Genomic DNA, 14,970 nt, shown 5'->3' on the forward strand with positions numbered 1-14,970 from the left:
TTATTCTCCCAACATTTTAACAATCTATAAATTTTAAATAACATGGTTTTAAATTTGTAATTTTGCATTGCTGCTGTTTTTATCTGGTTGAGCTTTTATATTGTATTTTATATTATGGTTTTATACTGTTGTTTTATACTTTGAATGGTTTTAATTTTTGTGAACCGCCCAGAGAGCTCCGGCTATTGGGCGGTATAGAAATGTAATAAATAAATAAATAAATAAATAAATATGTAGTGGTAGATAAAGACTGCAAATAAATAAAGTTCACCATCCTGTTTTCCACAGTGATCATGCAAGCGCGGTCTGCTGTTGTTGTCCACCAGCAACTGGTAACTGGTTGCATGCTAGAGATTAATCAGTATGATTATAGATAAATAGAAAGACTAAAAACAGAGTAATTTCAAAACATATTGAAAGCTGAATGTCTTGGCTTATGCCGTCCTCAGTAGCTGTGATGTTAAACAACTACTGATGAGTTCTAAAATGACTTAGCTGCACTACTGCCTGACAGGTCAGCTTGTCCGTGGGTAAAATCCAAGCTAACTCCTACTTAGAGTAGACCCATTGAAATGAATGGGACTTAAGTTAGTCATGGCTATTTGAAGTCCTATTCATTTCCATGGGTTTCCTCTAAGTAGGACTTAGCTTGGATTTTGCCCCATCGTCCCCACTATAGCCAAAGGTATTGTTTTTCTCTTTAAATTATAGCCACTCTTTCTAAATTTGCGCCCATCTTTACGCATTAGCGTACGCAAAGCTTATGCAACCCCGTGTCCTCTTTTTGAGTTTCCTCTTTTCTGGGGGCACAGCCGTGCACAAGCCGTCGTGGCAACTAGCAACTCCCAGGGAAAAGCAGCCATTTTCCCACAGGAATTTTGCTGAAATCTGTTGAGAAAAGAACCAGGCCATAAGGGGAGGTGGGGCGAAACATTCCATCTGTCGAGTCACACGTTCGAAAAACGTTCCCACTGTTCCTGCAAGGGCCCATGTGCATCCCACCTGTCGTACTGCCACGCTAACCTCAAACCCTCCCCCACAACGCTATTTTATTTTTTTACAAACCAAGAGCGTGATTCACTTAGGAGCATACAGGTGTGTATGTAATTCATACTTTCCAGCAAATTTCAACGGTACCATATACCAGCAGTCACTGTCAGTAGCGAGTCTCGCGTTCAAGACAGATGTTCCTGCTGCTTTGATTTGTGTGTGTGTGTGTTTAATTGTCGGTAGATGGGTGGGTTTTTTTGCCTTGAATTGTAAGCCTATGCGGCAGGGTCTTGCTATTTACTGTGTTATCTGTACAGCACCATGTACATTGATGGTGCTATATATATAAATAATAATAATAATAATAATAATAATAATAATAATAATAATAATAATAATTTTGCTTTAATTTCTGATGTTATCTCGGCCGGGGGAGGTAAAGTGTAAACCCTCCGTTAAAAAGGTTTAAAAGTTCAAGGTTTAGAGCATCATCAGACGAGCGTTTTAGCGCATGCTCGTTACTGGCCACTCACGGTTTTTTGCGGGTCCTTTTGACGCTGCCGTCCGCCTCCTCTGCGTCTCCCACTCCTTCTGGCCTTTTTCCCGGCATAAAATAAGAGAGAGAAAATCCATTTTGGGGGGCTGTAATGAAACTCACCGCCATTTCCTGCTGCACGCAGGAGAAGCAGCGGAATAAAAATGCCCACTGAACGGGCCACGTGGTTGTTCCTTGCTTTGTCTTTCTTCGTCGTCTGAAGAAACAGGAAGCTGTTTGCCACTATTGTGGGACAGCGGCAGGAGGCAAAGCGATTCCCTCCCCGTCTGATGAATCTCTTAAAATTTAAACCTTAACTGTGGCCCGAATGGAAATTTAAATGGAAATAACCCCATGACGTGGCTGCAAGACATGCAAATCAAGTGACGTGTAGTTAGGCGCTTTGTTTTATCTCATGGGTGGATGGATCTAATCCAAGCTTGTCCATGTGTTGCAATCTTAAACAGGAACAAGACCTACAGAACGCAGTGATCTGAAGAGCTATAGTTCAGTGGAATAGTTGCGGGCTTTGAATGCAAAGGGCCCCAAACTCCCAGGCCCAGTTCATGGCATCCCCAGGTAGGGCTGGGGGGAAAAAAATCCTGGACCTGTCTGAAACCCTAGAAGGCCACTGCTTCTCAACATGGATAGCCACACGAATATAATGATGGAATATATGCTTATTTAATGCCCCACCTCTGAGCTTAGAATCCTCTTGGCACAGACTTCCTACAATGTATATCCAACGTGGAGTCATACATCTGTAACATTACAAGTTTCCTGGTTGTTCTTGTTATGGGGATATATTTTGAAAATCAAATAGTTTAAAGCAACAACAACAATAACAGGTACATGCAACAAATTCTTGCAATGTGGAGTGTTCTTGTTCAGTGTTGCAGTCAAGCAATCATGTCCCCCTCCAAGATATTCCATTCCATTCCCTCCTCTGGTTTTCCATTTTTCCCTCCAGCAGTCTGTGGCCACTCGCCATGCTCCTTGGGCTGTTGGGTGATTCCTCCCTTCTTAGGCTCCCCCCTCCAAGAACAGTGTGTGTGTGTGTGTGTGTGTGTGTGTGTGTATGTGTATGTGTATAGTTCTACAAATAGAGTGGCCCCTTATAAATTGCCAAAAAGGGGAATCATATGGCTAGAAGGGAGGACAAATCAGGACACCAGTTTGCACAAAACTTGCACTTGTTAATTTATAGGTATAGATGCAAATTTAGAAATAATTCTTACAATTTAAATAGGAATATGGTACATCTCACCATAGTGTGGAAGTTTGTGACTAGGTGATCCGGGTGCCTGCTTCTCAGTTCTGCCATCGAGGTGCCAGGGCCGGCCCTACCCTTAGGCAGAGTGAAGTAATTGCCTCAGGTGGCAGATGCTGGAAGGTGGAAATGAAGTATTGGGGGGAGAAACCTGCATGCCATGTGACCTGTTGTGTGTCTCTCAGGTCCAGTGGAGGATGCTCTCCCATCATTAGTATTGAAGGCCAGTCCAGCTGGCTTTTGTACATGGCACAGGAGGGGATGCCATTATGCCCTTTGAGACAAAAGGTCTTGGGTCACCCTTGCTGGGAGCTCTTGATGGGCAAATTCAAATTCTTGATCTCCTTACTTCTAAGGGTTATTTAAAATGGACTTGCACTGGACAGCCCTTCAAATAGAGAACTGCCGTCCATAAAGTAGGACATCTGGCCATCATTTTCAATCTTTTCATCTTCATCAGTTGAGGCTGTGGATGTGCTGAACCGGTGCCTGGCTGTGACAATGGACTGGATGAGGGCTAATAAACTGAAACTCAATCCAGACAAGGCTGTTGGTGGGTGGTTCTTCTGACTGGATGGGGGATGTTCAGTCGGTTCTGGATGGGGTTGCACTCCCCCTGAAGGAACAGGTTCGTACCTTGGGGGTTCTCCTAGAACCATCTCTGTAACTTGATGCTCAGGTGGCCTTGGTGGCATGGAGTGCTTTCTACCAACTCCAGTTGGTGGCCCAGCTATGCCTCTATATGGACAGGGATAACCTAGCTTCAGTTGTCTATACTCTGGTAACCTCCAAATTAGATTACTGCAATGCCTTCTTCATGGGGCAGCCTTTGAAGACGGTTCAGAAGCTGCAGCTTGTGCAAAATGCAGCAGCCAGACTGATAACTGGAACAAGGAGGTTCGAACATATAACACCAAATCTGGCCCGCTTGCATTGGCTGCCTATACATTTCTGAGCCCAATTCAAGGTGCTGGTTTTAACCTATAAAGCTCTACATGGCTTGGGACCACAATACGTATGGAATGCCTCTCCTGACATGAACCTACCCGTACACTGCGCTCAACATCTAAGTTCCTCCTCTGAGTGCCTACTCCGAGGGAAGCTCAGAGGATGGCAACAAGGGAGAGGGCCTTTTTGGTGGTGGCCCCCCCCCCCCGACTGTGGAATGATCTCCCCAATGAGGCTCACCTGGTGCCAACATTGTTATCTTTTAGGCACCAGGTCAAGACTTTTCTCTTCTCCCAGGCATTTAACACCATTTAACAATGCTAAGTTTGTTTTTTAACGGACCCCCAGAACTGTTGTTTTTAAATGGATACTGTTGTTTTTATATTGTTGTTTTTATTTTATTTTTTATTTTTTTAATACTTTTAAAATTTACTGTTTCTAACTTTTGTAAACCGCCCAGAGAGCTTCGGCTATGGGGCGGTATATAAATGTAATAAATAAATAAATAAATAAATAAATAAATAAATTTAAAACAATTTACAATTAGTAACCAAGGGCACAATCCAGCCGAAGTTAAGTCTCCGGTCCCTTCTATTTCATTGGAAAAACAGGTAGGCAGATGCTTGACACTTCTGTAGATGTCAACTGCCTTTGAAAGAGCTCAGGGCCAACTGGATTGGGTCCCCAAAGGCAAACACACTCACACACACACACACACACACACACACACACACTCTTTCAAGGCAGTGCCGCTTTGCATCTCTCTTGTCCAAAGCTCTAACCGGACTGTAACATTTCTTTCAGGGCAGTAATGAACATAATTTGAAACATAATTTAATTGATATGGTTTAATGGCAACCCCCCTTGCGAAGCAGAAAACGTGGACAGAACTGCTTTTCGCCCATATGCGAACCCTGCCTTGGAATTAAAAGAGTTCAAATCCTCGATGTAACCCTTACTTCACCCGCACATTCTAAGCCAACCATGTCCTGTTGAAATGGACAAGCAGGCATTGGGCGGGGGGCGGTGAGAGACGAAAATAATGCCCCCACTTAAGCATTTGCTTGCATGTTAATCTGTGGCATGTGCATGACAGCAGGAATAGCTTAATAGACCATAACGTGAGTGAATGGTTCCCGGGAGCAAATGGAGAATCCATCTCACACATATTTCCCATGTCTGTCCACACAACAGACAGAGACCTGGGCTGCAATCCAACTAGGAGAGCACTTTGACAAGATTTGGGCGGCGGGGGGGGGGAGGGAGGAGGAGGTGGAGGAAAGATTCACAGCACAGTTTAAAGACCTGCTCTTAAAGAGAGGAAGAGGTCCTAAAATTCCCAGCATTCCCCAGCCAGCCATGCTGGGAATTGCAGGAGGTTTCCCCCCCACCCTCTGTCTAAACATGCATAGGATTGCACCCATAATCTTGGATGTATTTAAGAGCAGGTCTTTAATGCTGGGAATTGTAGGAGGTTTTTCCCCCCCCCCCGTCTAAACATGCCTAGGATTGCACGCTAAATTGCAAAAATCTCAGACACAAAAAAAGCGGCGTATTTTTCAGGGAAAGAATCATGTTACTGTATTGGAAACCCAGAATTGCTCCAACCATAGAACACTGGGTGGACGATCAGCCTTTCCCTTCAGATGTGTTGGACTACGACTCCCATCATCTCCATCCAGCAAGGTCATTGGATGCGCTGGCAGGGGATGATGGGAGTTATAGTCTAACACACCTGGAGGGCTAGATCTACCCCAAATATACTAGTTGGTTGCAAAATCTATTGACCCTTAGCTGCCCATAAAAAGGTACACCAAATTACCCAAAGAAAATAAATTCGAATCAATATGGGGAAATGTTCTTGAATTATATGCAGTGTAATATGATCCCAACTGAAACCCAGAACAGATTCAATGCCCCACTGACATCAGAGCCACCAGCCATTAACATGTGCAGGTGGGTAGCCTGGGTTTTCACAGACTGCAAATGGGGCCATTTTCTCTCAGCCCTACAATCCCCCACCCCATGGTTGCACGTCGCAAGGGATGTTAGTGGGTTCATAACCTGTCTTTGAAGGATGCTTAACCACTATTACTGATCTTCTAATGGAGAAACTTCTGAGAAAGTCCAGGGGGATGTTCTTCATGGCACCGAGTTGGTGTTGCTCCGCTGTCAAACCCTGCAGTTTCACTGGTGCAAGATGGCAGCTGGTTATACAGATGAAGGGAGGCGGTGCGGGCTTTCCAGTGGCTTTTAAACTCACCGGGCCTGTCCCCTCCCATGGCTTCAGGTGACCAATGGCAGGTTGCCTTCCACCCGGAAATGCCTCCCCAGAGCAGCCTCAAGCAAGGCCAGATGGGAAGAGCTGCACTGCCCTTGCTTGGGCAGGAAAAGTTGGGGTAAGTCCCCGACTTTTCTGCTCCGCATCTTCAGCATATAACTGATGTAGTGCAGATTCGGAGCCAGCCCGGGTCAAGCATTCTTAAAATACAAACAAGCATTCTTAAAATACAAACACAATCAAACCATTCCCTCACCACATATAATTGGTCTCTCCACTGATTAAACTTGTGGTGGATCAATCAATCAGGTAACCTGATCAGCTGCATGTATTCGCTTGACTTTTATAATACAAGGTCATTTCTTTTTGCAACAGGATACCCTAAGGGTGGATAAGATAAGACAGGACAGCAGTGTGCATTATCCCACCCTTCTACAGGTACCCTCTGGGTTCCATATTCTATTGCTTGCCTGAGCAAGCCCCCCAAAAACAAAAAACCCAGAAAAAAAATCAACAACCAACATTGGGAAGTTTCTCTTTCTTTTTGGCATGGCTCCACTTGGAGAAACTTCTCATATCTTGAACTGAGCACTTTTATCTGCCTGCCTTGGGATTCTTCCTTTGATGTGAAGGCACAAAGCCGGGCACCCTTTCTCATTATGAATTAGTTACATTTCTCACTTCCATTTGAGAAACACCAGTGGGGCAGCTGTTATAATTACCAGGAGAACTTTAAAGGTGCCATCAGACTCGAGTGTAAAATAAGTAACCAACCAAGCAGACTGCTTGGAAGACACCCCCCACCCCGCTTTACTCATCAAAGTTATTAATTTTTCAGAGGGGTGGGAGCATTGGTGAGTTGCAACAAAAGCAACAAAGAGTCGCATGGTACCTTTAAGGCTATTAAACTTTATGCTCCGATTTCTCAGGTGTTCATGCTTATGAATTTCATGTATTAGGATGGTCAACTTGCTTTGTCAAAGCAGGACACTGATGGAGCCCCAGTTTTCATGAACTCCACAGCCCCGTTCCGCCTGAAGAGGAAACACATGTTAGAAATGGCAGCTGGCCCTGCCCCCAATATCATGTGTCTTCCTTGTCCCATCTCTGATGTCTATATGTTGTACAATCAAGGTTTCTGTCCTCATAGAGGTCTACACACATAGGCCCCCCCTTTCTCAGTCCAGATAAGAGAGAAATGATGCAGGTAGGTGGTTTGCCTGCCTAGGTGTGCAGAGTTTATCTCATCCTGGATGAAGCTACACTCCCGCTGAAGATTCACTATCTGGGTGATGGGACATGTCCTGTGGCACAGAATGCCTTTCACCAGCTGTAACCCCAGCTGGAGAGAGAGATGCTGTCTCTGGTAACCTCCGGGTTGGACTTCTGCAATGCACTGTAGATGGAACTGCCTTTGAAGATAGTTTGGAAATAATTAGTTATCTCAGAATACAGCTGCTTGAATACAGCTGCTAGATTACTAACTGGGATCGGGCATTAGGATCAGATCGCACACACTCTTCATCAACTGGACTGCTACTTAGGCTCAATTGAAAAGGCTGGTTTTAATCTTTGAAGCCCTTTACAGCTTTGGACCATACCTGGAAGATCACCTGTTTCCATGTGCGCTAGTCCTGAACACTGGCTATGGACGAATCTGTCAGTTTTGCTTTCTTCCAAATATTTTTTTTTAAAAAAAATCCAGTTATTTCCATCACTTTTATGAAGAAATGTGCATTCTCCGGAAAGCACTTATCAAATAATGAACCAAACAAAATGACCATCCATCTACCCTGGCCAAAATCAATTGGTGTTCCTAGCATGGAAAGGACCATATTGTACCTGCCTGCCAGGTAGCTATTAAAGATGAGGAGCCCAAGGCCAGCCCAAGATATTTCGTGAAGAACAAGATGGTGCCACCTCCCATCCCATGTATGAAAGCTGACTAGACAGACTGTTAAACCTTTCTTCAATACTGGTGATGGGACAGCATCTTCTGCTACACCTGAAGGCAACAGACTAGCTTAGGGGGCACAAGGTAGGCTGTGTGGCACACATGCATCCCTCTCCTTCAACACCTTGCTCCTACTGCATCCCTCTGCCTAATGGTAGAACCGGCCCTGGAAGATCCCATCAGGAAAAAAACCCACAGTGGCAACTCTATTTTAGTATCTGTGATTTTGTCAGCAAAATGTTAGAGTCGATTGACTTTTGGTCTGATCCAACAGGGGCTGTTCAACTTCTAAGCTTCTTCAAAGCAATACCATTGCACCTATAGAAGGCTAATTCTGCAAACCGATTTCTCTGGGAAGTTTCTCTCAGAGCAACTCAAAGATGCTATTGTATATTTTTTATTAACACATGGAAATTCCGAAGAAATACAAAACGGTATTACTTTGGGGGAACAGCGGAACAACCTCGAAAGAATTAGGCGTTACAACTTTCATTTACGGCACGAATTGCTTTCATATTGTTTTTTTTTTAAAAAACCAAAACCTTAAAGATCAAGCAAGCACATTTATACAACAACAATGAACTTGAAATAAATGGAAAAAGAGGTCATGGGCTGCAATTCTGTGCCCAGCTACATTGACGATGCACAAAGCAAAGCCAAAATCCCATTGCTTTTTTTTAAAAAAAAACTTTTAACTACAAAATGACCAGAAGTTAGATTGTCACAGCAGTCTTTTTGTCCAAAAACTATGCCCAGGGAAAGATTCCAACATGAAAGTAAACAGCATGATTCAGTTGCAAAAAAGAGGCAAAACTGTTCAGCTGTCTCTGGCAAAATAAGCATCAAACACAAATGTGTGCTGGATAATGGTCCCACGACCACTTCCTTCTATGTTAGAAAACATAGGATATCGGTTCACGTTCATCTACTGAATTTGTCAAACCCATCTCTGGTGCTCCAAGCATGATTGATATTGCAAAATGCTGTTGTTTCCATTCATTCTCCCTGCCTTCCTTGAGACCTGTTCCCAAGACTCTATTGAGAGCTGTGGATGAGGCAAGGGGCCAAATGCTGGCTACAGCAATGGCCATGCATGCGCTGAGCACCCCATGAAGCTGAATGCGATCTGCCAGTTCTGTCAGGTCCTTGTAGTCCAGGTTCGGCAGCATCAGGCAGCTGCTGGTGCCCAGGGGCCACGGCATGGCCTATCGGAGCTAATGCTTGGTCCACCTGGTCTCCCCTAGCCAGGGGCTTCTCCAACAGCAGTGCTATCACTGAGACATTGTGGGAAATTTCAATGGCAACTTCTGAGACTCAGCTGCTGCTGCTCCCCGGAGGCTGAGGACAGGGAAGCAAGCGAGTGGGGAGTCTTCTAAGCTGCAGCCAGCCCTCTTGCAGCCTTTCAGGTGCTTAAAGCCCCCCTTTTTTTAAGAGTCCCAGGTCGGGGGCAAAACCAGACTTGTTTGGACTGCCAAACCTAGCGGCTGGGCTGTGTTTCGCTTGGTGGGCCAGCCAGTTGCGCCAGCCTTAGAGACCGGGAGGACCATTTTTAGAATTCCTAAACTGCTTGTCCCAGCCTGTGTTCACCCGTAAGAACTTCTCGAGCCATCGGTACCTGTGCTTCCCAGAGATGCGTCCTTTGGACACAACAGTTGCATGGTCAATCCAAACCAGAAACACAGTGAAGCCACTCTCTGGGTGAGTTTTGGCCTGTTTCGTATAATCATTCCTTTGGGTATATCACTGAGCATTTGCAGCTGGCTTCAGAGCTGACTCAGCAATGGTCCATCCCCATGTAACCCCTCCTCTGTGTTGTCATCACATTGGACGATGCGAAAAGTTGGCATGGCTTTCTATAATGATAGGCCTCTCCTCTTTCCAGCACAGGGGACCTGGATTTTTAGTAGCAGGTGTGAACGTACTGCATCTACTCCTCTTTTGTTTTCTTTATTTACAATTAAATCCATAGACATGGGAGAAAGGGAGGACTCAACCGTAGTCATCCTGTAGCAAGTCATCCCAACTCAAATCCCGCCTTGCCACCCTTGACTTGGTTCATTCCCCACCCAGTCAACACCTTTGCATGAATATTTCTGCTGCTGCAGAGGCTGTGACGCCCAGTCTTGTGGGTGTTCACATCAAGCACACCCACAGTGGATCCAAGGGTGTTTTTTCAGCAGCACAAAACATCCCTCCCTCTCCCTCTCTCTGTTTCTCTTTCTCTTTTTCCTCCTCTCTCATATTGCTCTTGAGACTCAGGGCAGATCCGCACATCGGCCCCAGAGCGCATTTATGCGACCCCAGGGCACCCCGAAGACGATAGTCTGTACTTGCCTGTAAAAAGAAACGAGGAAGAGACGCTGACGCCAACGACGCCGACGCCACCCAGCTTCCTGCTCCCCGGCCGGCTCGGAGAGCTCTTTTTGAAGAAGGCGGGGTAGAGAGCTTTTTCCGCTCTCCACCTGGGACGGAGAGCTGGGTGGAGAGCGGAAAAAGCTCTCTACCCCGCCTTCTTCAAAAAGAGCTCTCCGAGCCGCCGGGGAGCAGGAAGCTGGGTGGCGTCATCATCGTCATCGTCGGCGTCTCTTCCTCGTTTCTTTTTACAGGCAAGTACAGACTATTGTTTTCGGGGTGCCCTGGGGTCACATAAATGCGCTCTGGGGCCGACGTGAGGATCCGCCCTCAGTGCACAATTCCCTTTTGGCACGGTGGGATCCAGAACTTCTCCAATCCAGGTTCTCTTGAAGATCTTGTAACCAGCTCTCAGAATGATCCTCTCTCCATGTATCAAGATTGCCAGGCAGCCCGAGACATGGGAAGTTCAGCATATTGATGGCTCTACACATGGTAGAACTACACATACCATAAATCAGCATCGGTTGTAAATCAGACAACTGTTTCACCGGGTATAAAAAGGAACGCTGGCTGATCTTAGCCCAAATTCCAGCACATCAGACTGTATCCATCAACTGCTATACATCACACGACTAGCACACACACAGCTCATTTCAATCAGCTTGGTGATATTATGACATTCTGTTGCAAACTCTCTAGAGTAGAATAAATTAAGCATTGAGACACATGGGATAGCTTTTCCTATTCATCCCACCTACGTGCCAAGTCTAAGGTGGTAATCGAACAACAAAAACATAGCAAGAAGACAAACACATTGCTAAGCCGTGAGGATCTGAGGGTACTGGGTTTGTGGGAAATCCTAGAAACTACAAATCATTCTAAATGCTTTGGCATCATATATACAAAAATGTGCAGTCCGCATCGTGCTTGGGTAACACCATGGGTCAAAATGTGATTGGGAAAAACCCAAAACCCAACCCTAATGGTTTAGTCAATGAAAAAAGAAGTGGGACTCCGCCCCCCTCCCCCAGCTATTCAAAATGGTTTCATCAAAGACACTGGCATACCACCACACAAACACAGCAATGCTATAACGTGATTACAACTTAAATATTATAAACGTGGTTTTTTTTAAATAAGACCAATCTCATTAAGTGCATAGAACATAATGCAGAATACTGGTACGTACAGTGACAAAGATATTGAACATTATTAGTATTATCATATTAACACCAAGCAATGCTTTAATATAAAAGAGAGTGTTAACAGAGCCAATGGATGATAATGTTGCAACGAAGACCGGTGTTTCCCCTTCGGTGATAAACAACGTTGACAAGCAAAACAAAACACATCCATTTATTAATAACTCCCATTGCCCACCCCCTCGGGTCTCATGTTGCTTCCTGCCAAATGTTGAAAAAAAATGCTGACTATTCCTCCCCTGGATTTCGTTTTTCTTTTTAAACGTAGCCATCAAAAAGTGCAACAAAAATACAAATTGCAGGTTTTTTAAAAAAAGAATATCCTGCATGTGGTTCAAAGATCTTTGGAGGCATCTCATGACTCATTAGCCTGTACGCATTACATAACAACGCATTTCAGAGGCTCCCAAAGTTAAATGAGAGTCCTTTAAAAACAACAGCAACGAGAACATTTTCTGTACTTTTCAGGCTACTCCACAGGGCTGGTCTTCTCAATGCATTTTAACACAGTATGGGGTTGTGCAGGAGTGGGTTCTGAGACAGACCAAAGAACTGCTGAACGGCTTCGTTGTCTGGCAATTCACAGATCCATCTTGGAGCCAACGCCATTATTCATTTTTAGGGAATGGGCCCCTGTATTCCCTGCTCTCAGGACAACCCACAGTGGAACAAATCCCTACAATATGTCTTCAAGGAACATTTCGACTGCCATTAAGAACTCCAGAATTGAATGCTACATTTCCCTAAATCTGTATTTTGGTTTATGGCATTCAATAATAAATTATGTGGGGAAAACACCACATTGGTTTCATACTGTAAAGTCAGGCTGAAGGCGGAGCACTACGTGTTACAGCAAACACGGAGCTGCTGCTGAAAATGGCATCCGTGTGTCAAGTTTCCCTTTTTCATCATTGGCCTCTACTTCCAGAGGTGGGGAAAAATGCAACATAATGAGATGAAGATGTGGATTAAGTTTTATTATGCATTACAAAGAGAGAAGGGGGAACCTAACGCGAGGATGTCATTTTTGATGGCAGCTTTGTGTTTCTGGTAACGTGTGGTCCTGCCTTTATAATACGATCTCCAAAGAGTGAAATAGCAGTATTGAAACCCCCCCCCATCCCCCAAACTCAACCAATGGGATCACCCAGATTTTTTTTTACAGTATCACCCCCACACACATACATTTAAGATGTAAACAAAACATTGGAATAGCGTCTTCTCTGCATCTCATATTGCAAATTATCATGGGAACACCTTTAGCTTATAATGTCATCCGGTCCTTGTTTTAATTTTCCTTTGTTCTTCCTAAGTAAATATCTACATCTAAGTGTAAAACCCATACTTTAAAAAACAAAACAAAACTGGTGCCCTCTTTGCTTAGTGAAAAAGAACGACAACAATAACAATGCCTGTGTAAACAGAAGCAGATTTTGGCCCTACATTTTCTGTGGGCTCCATGTTGTAACGCACACTGCAAGCAAAAAACAAGTCAGAGATATCTCATTCTAATACTTTAAAAAAGAAGAAGCTGAAATGGTGAATATAATAGAATGTATGTCATCCCGGCTCGCTGAGATGTTACTGGGAGCTGTTTATTGACCTGATCAAGCTCTTGTGTAAATTGGGATTTTGACTGTGCCGGTTTCTGCTGCGAACTGAAGAAAACATGGTGTTGCAGCCTGGGACTTTGCATTTATGGAGCTGTCGGAGATGCACAGTTTTGTAATGGGCCCTGAAAGTCCCTTTATTACTGTAGCTTTTTTGGCACAGGTGACAGGTTATCGGCAAGTTGGAAGGTACGTTCGAGAAACTCGGATGAGGGTTGTCCATGAGCGAACAGTCCTGAAAGAGTTCTTCATTGGGCGTCAAACATGGGCTTTCACAGCTTTCATCACTGTCTTCCAAAGCCCCCGGACCCTCTTCATTGCCTCCATCGGAATCCCAAGAGGAATGAGCGCTGCTCTCCGACTTGACACTCGACGTGGTGCTTAAATCCAGAACAGCTCCGTCATTTGCCGGGTCGTATCTGTACCTATCGGGACAAGGCTCTCCTATCTTGCTCATTGGGAAAACCAGGCTGCCGGTTCGGTTCATGCCTTTAAAGATGACAGAAGTTTGTTGCCCAGCAGGACCTTTCAAAGAGTCATCTGGGCGAGCCTCTTTGGCCATGTCCTTCCAGAGGTACGTTGCATTGAAATGATTCTTCTCGATCTCCAAGGGATCTTTGGTTAAAAGCTTATGGTGAAGGTTCAGATTGGAGCTATGTCTAGAGAAAGGAGAAAGAAGATCAGGGATGCTGTGTCAATGCTTTCATGTGAATCGGGAAGCAGGTGAATTGTCAACAGCTGTGCACAAACTCTTCATGCAGCCTTCCCTCAGCTGGTGCCCTCCAGACGTGTCGGATTGCAATTCCCAGCATGCCCTGCTAGTCATGCCACTGGATCCCTTTTTTATTATTAGAGGGATGCTAAAGATTGGACCTGAGACCTTCTGTATAAAAGTATGTGTTCTCCCACTGAGATATGGACCCAACAAGTGGGTGGGAGACAGCCTGATTCAGAGGGATTTTAGGGCCGCCACCACCAGCATCACCCTCTAAGCCAGATGTGCTAGTAGCAGCTAACACTCACACACAACAGCCCAACAGATCCCTCCAACAACAAGCAGCCTAGGTGGTGCAGAGTAAGATACCTTGTGTGATGTCTTGCGTTCTGTTATTTGTGCTTTCTGTTTTAACTTGAACAGGTCTTATGACTGTGGTAAAGAGTTTATGTATATGTGTGTTGTATGTGTCACTGGGCTCATCTGCACCAAGCAGATATTCCACTATGAAAGTGGTATGAAAGGGGTATATAAAAGGCAAGAGCCACACAACTGCTTTATAGTGGTATTGAAGTGCACTAACAACTGTTGGGGCCCGTTGACACATACCATATACTGCTGTCATACCACTTTCATGGTGGTATATCCTGCTTGGTGTAGATGTGTCAATGGGCCCCACCAGTTGTCAGTGCACTTCAGTACCACTATAAAGCAGTGGTGTAGATCCTGCAGTGTACTTCCATACTGCTATAAAGCAGTAATGTGGCTCCTGCCTTTTATATACCACTTTCATACCGCTTTCATAGTGGAATATCCTGCTTGGTGTAGATGAGCCCTGTGTGTATGTATACACACACACACACACACTGCAGATTTTGCTTTTAAAGTATAAGGAGAATTATGAAAGTACATATTAAATACAACACCATGCAATTTATGTGTGCAGAATAAAAAATAGCCCCCTAAAAACAACAATGGACCTTCCTTTCAACCATCCAAGTCTACCAGCATTGAGATTATCAGGGTTTCATTTGATGTCTCCTTGACTAGGGAAAAACATGGTTTTCTTCAATGCATTTTCATTATACCAGTATTCCAACAAGGTAGGAC

The 14,970-nt window shown here is 44.6% G+C and overlaps 1 protein-coding gene across 2 annotated transcripts in view; it reads right to left on the reverse strand.

Annotated features, from left to right (window-relative positions):
* Window positions 1–12,204: 12,204 nt before the first annotated feature.
* The window catches only part of BNC1 (basonuclin zinc finger protein 1), a 94,753-nt gene continuing 91,987 nt past the window's right edge, over window positions 12,205–14,970 (reverse strand). For both annotated transcript variants that reach the window (XM_063142404.1, XM_063142405.1), the window contains exon 5: window positions 12,205–13,804. In XM_063142404.1, coding sequence (XP_062998474.1) covers window positions 13,117–13,804 — 688 coding nt within the window. In that variant the 3' untranslated portion in view covers window positions 12,205–13,116. The remainder of the gene's footprint in view (window positions 13,805–14,970) is intronic.

This window comes from Elgaria multicarinata, chromosome 16 (genome assembly GCF_023053635.1).
Source record: "Elgaria multicarinata webbii isolate HBS135686 ecotype San Diego chromosome 16, rElgMul1.1.pri, whole genome shotgun sequence".
Classification (NCBI taxonomy): domain Eukaryota; kingdom Metazoa; phylum Chordata; class Lepidosauria; order Squamata; family Anguidae; genus Elgaria; species Elgaria multicarinata.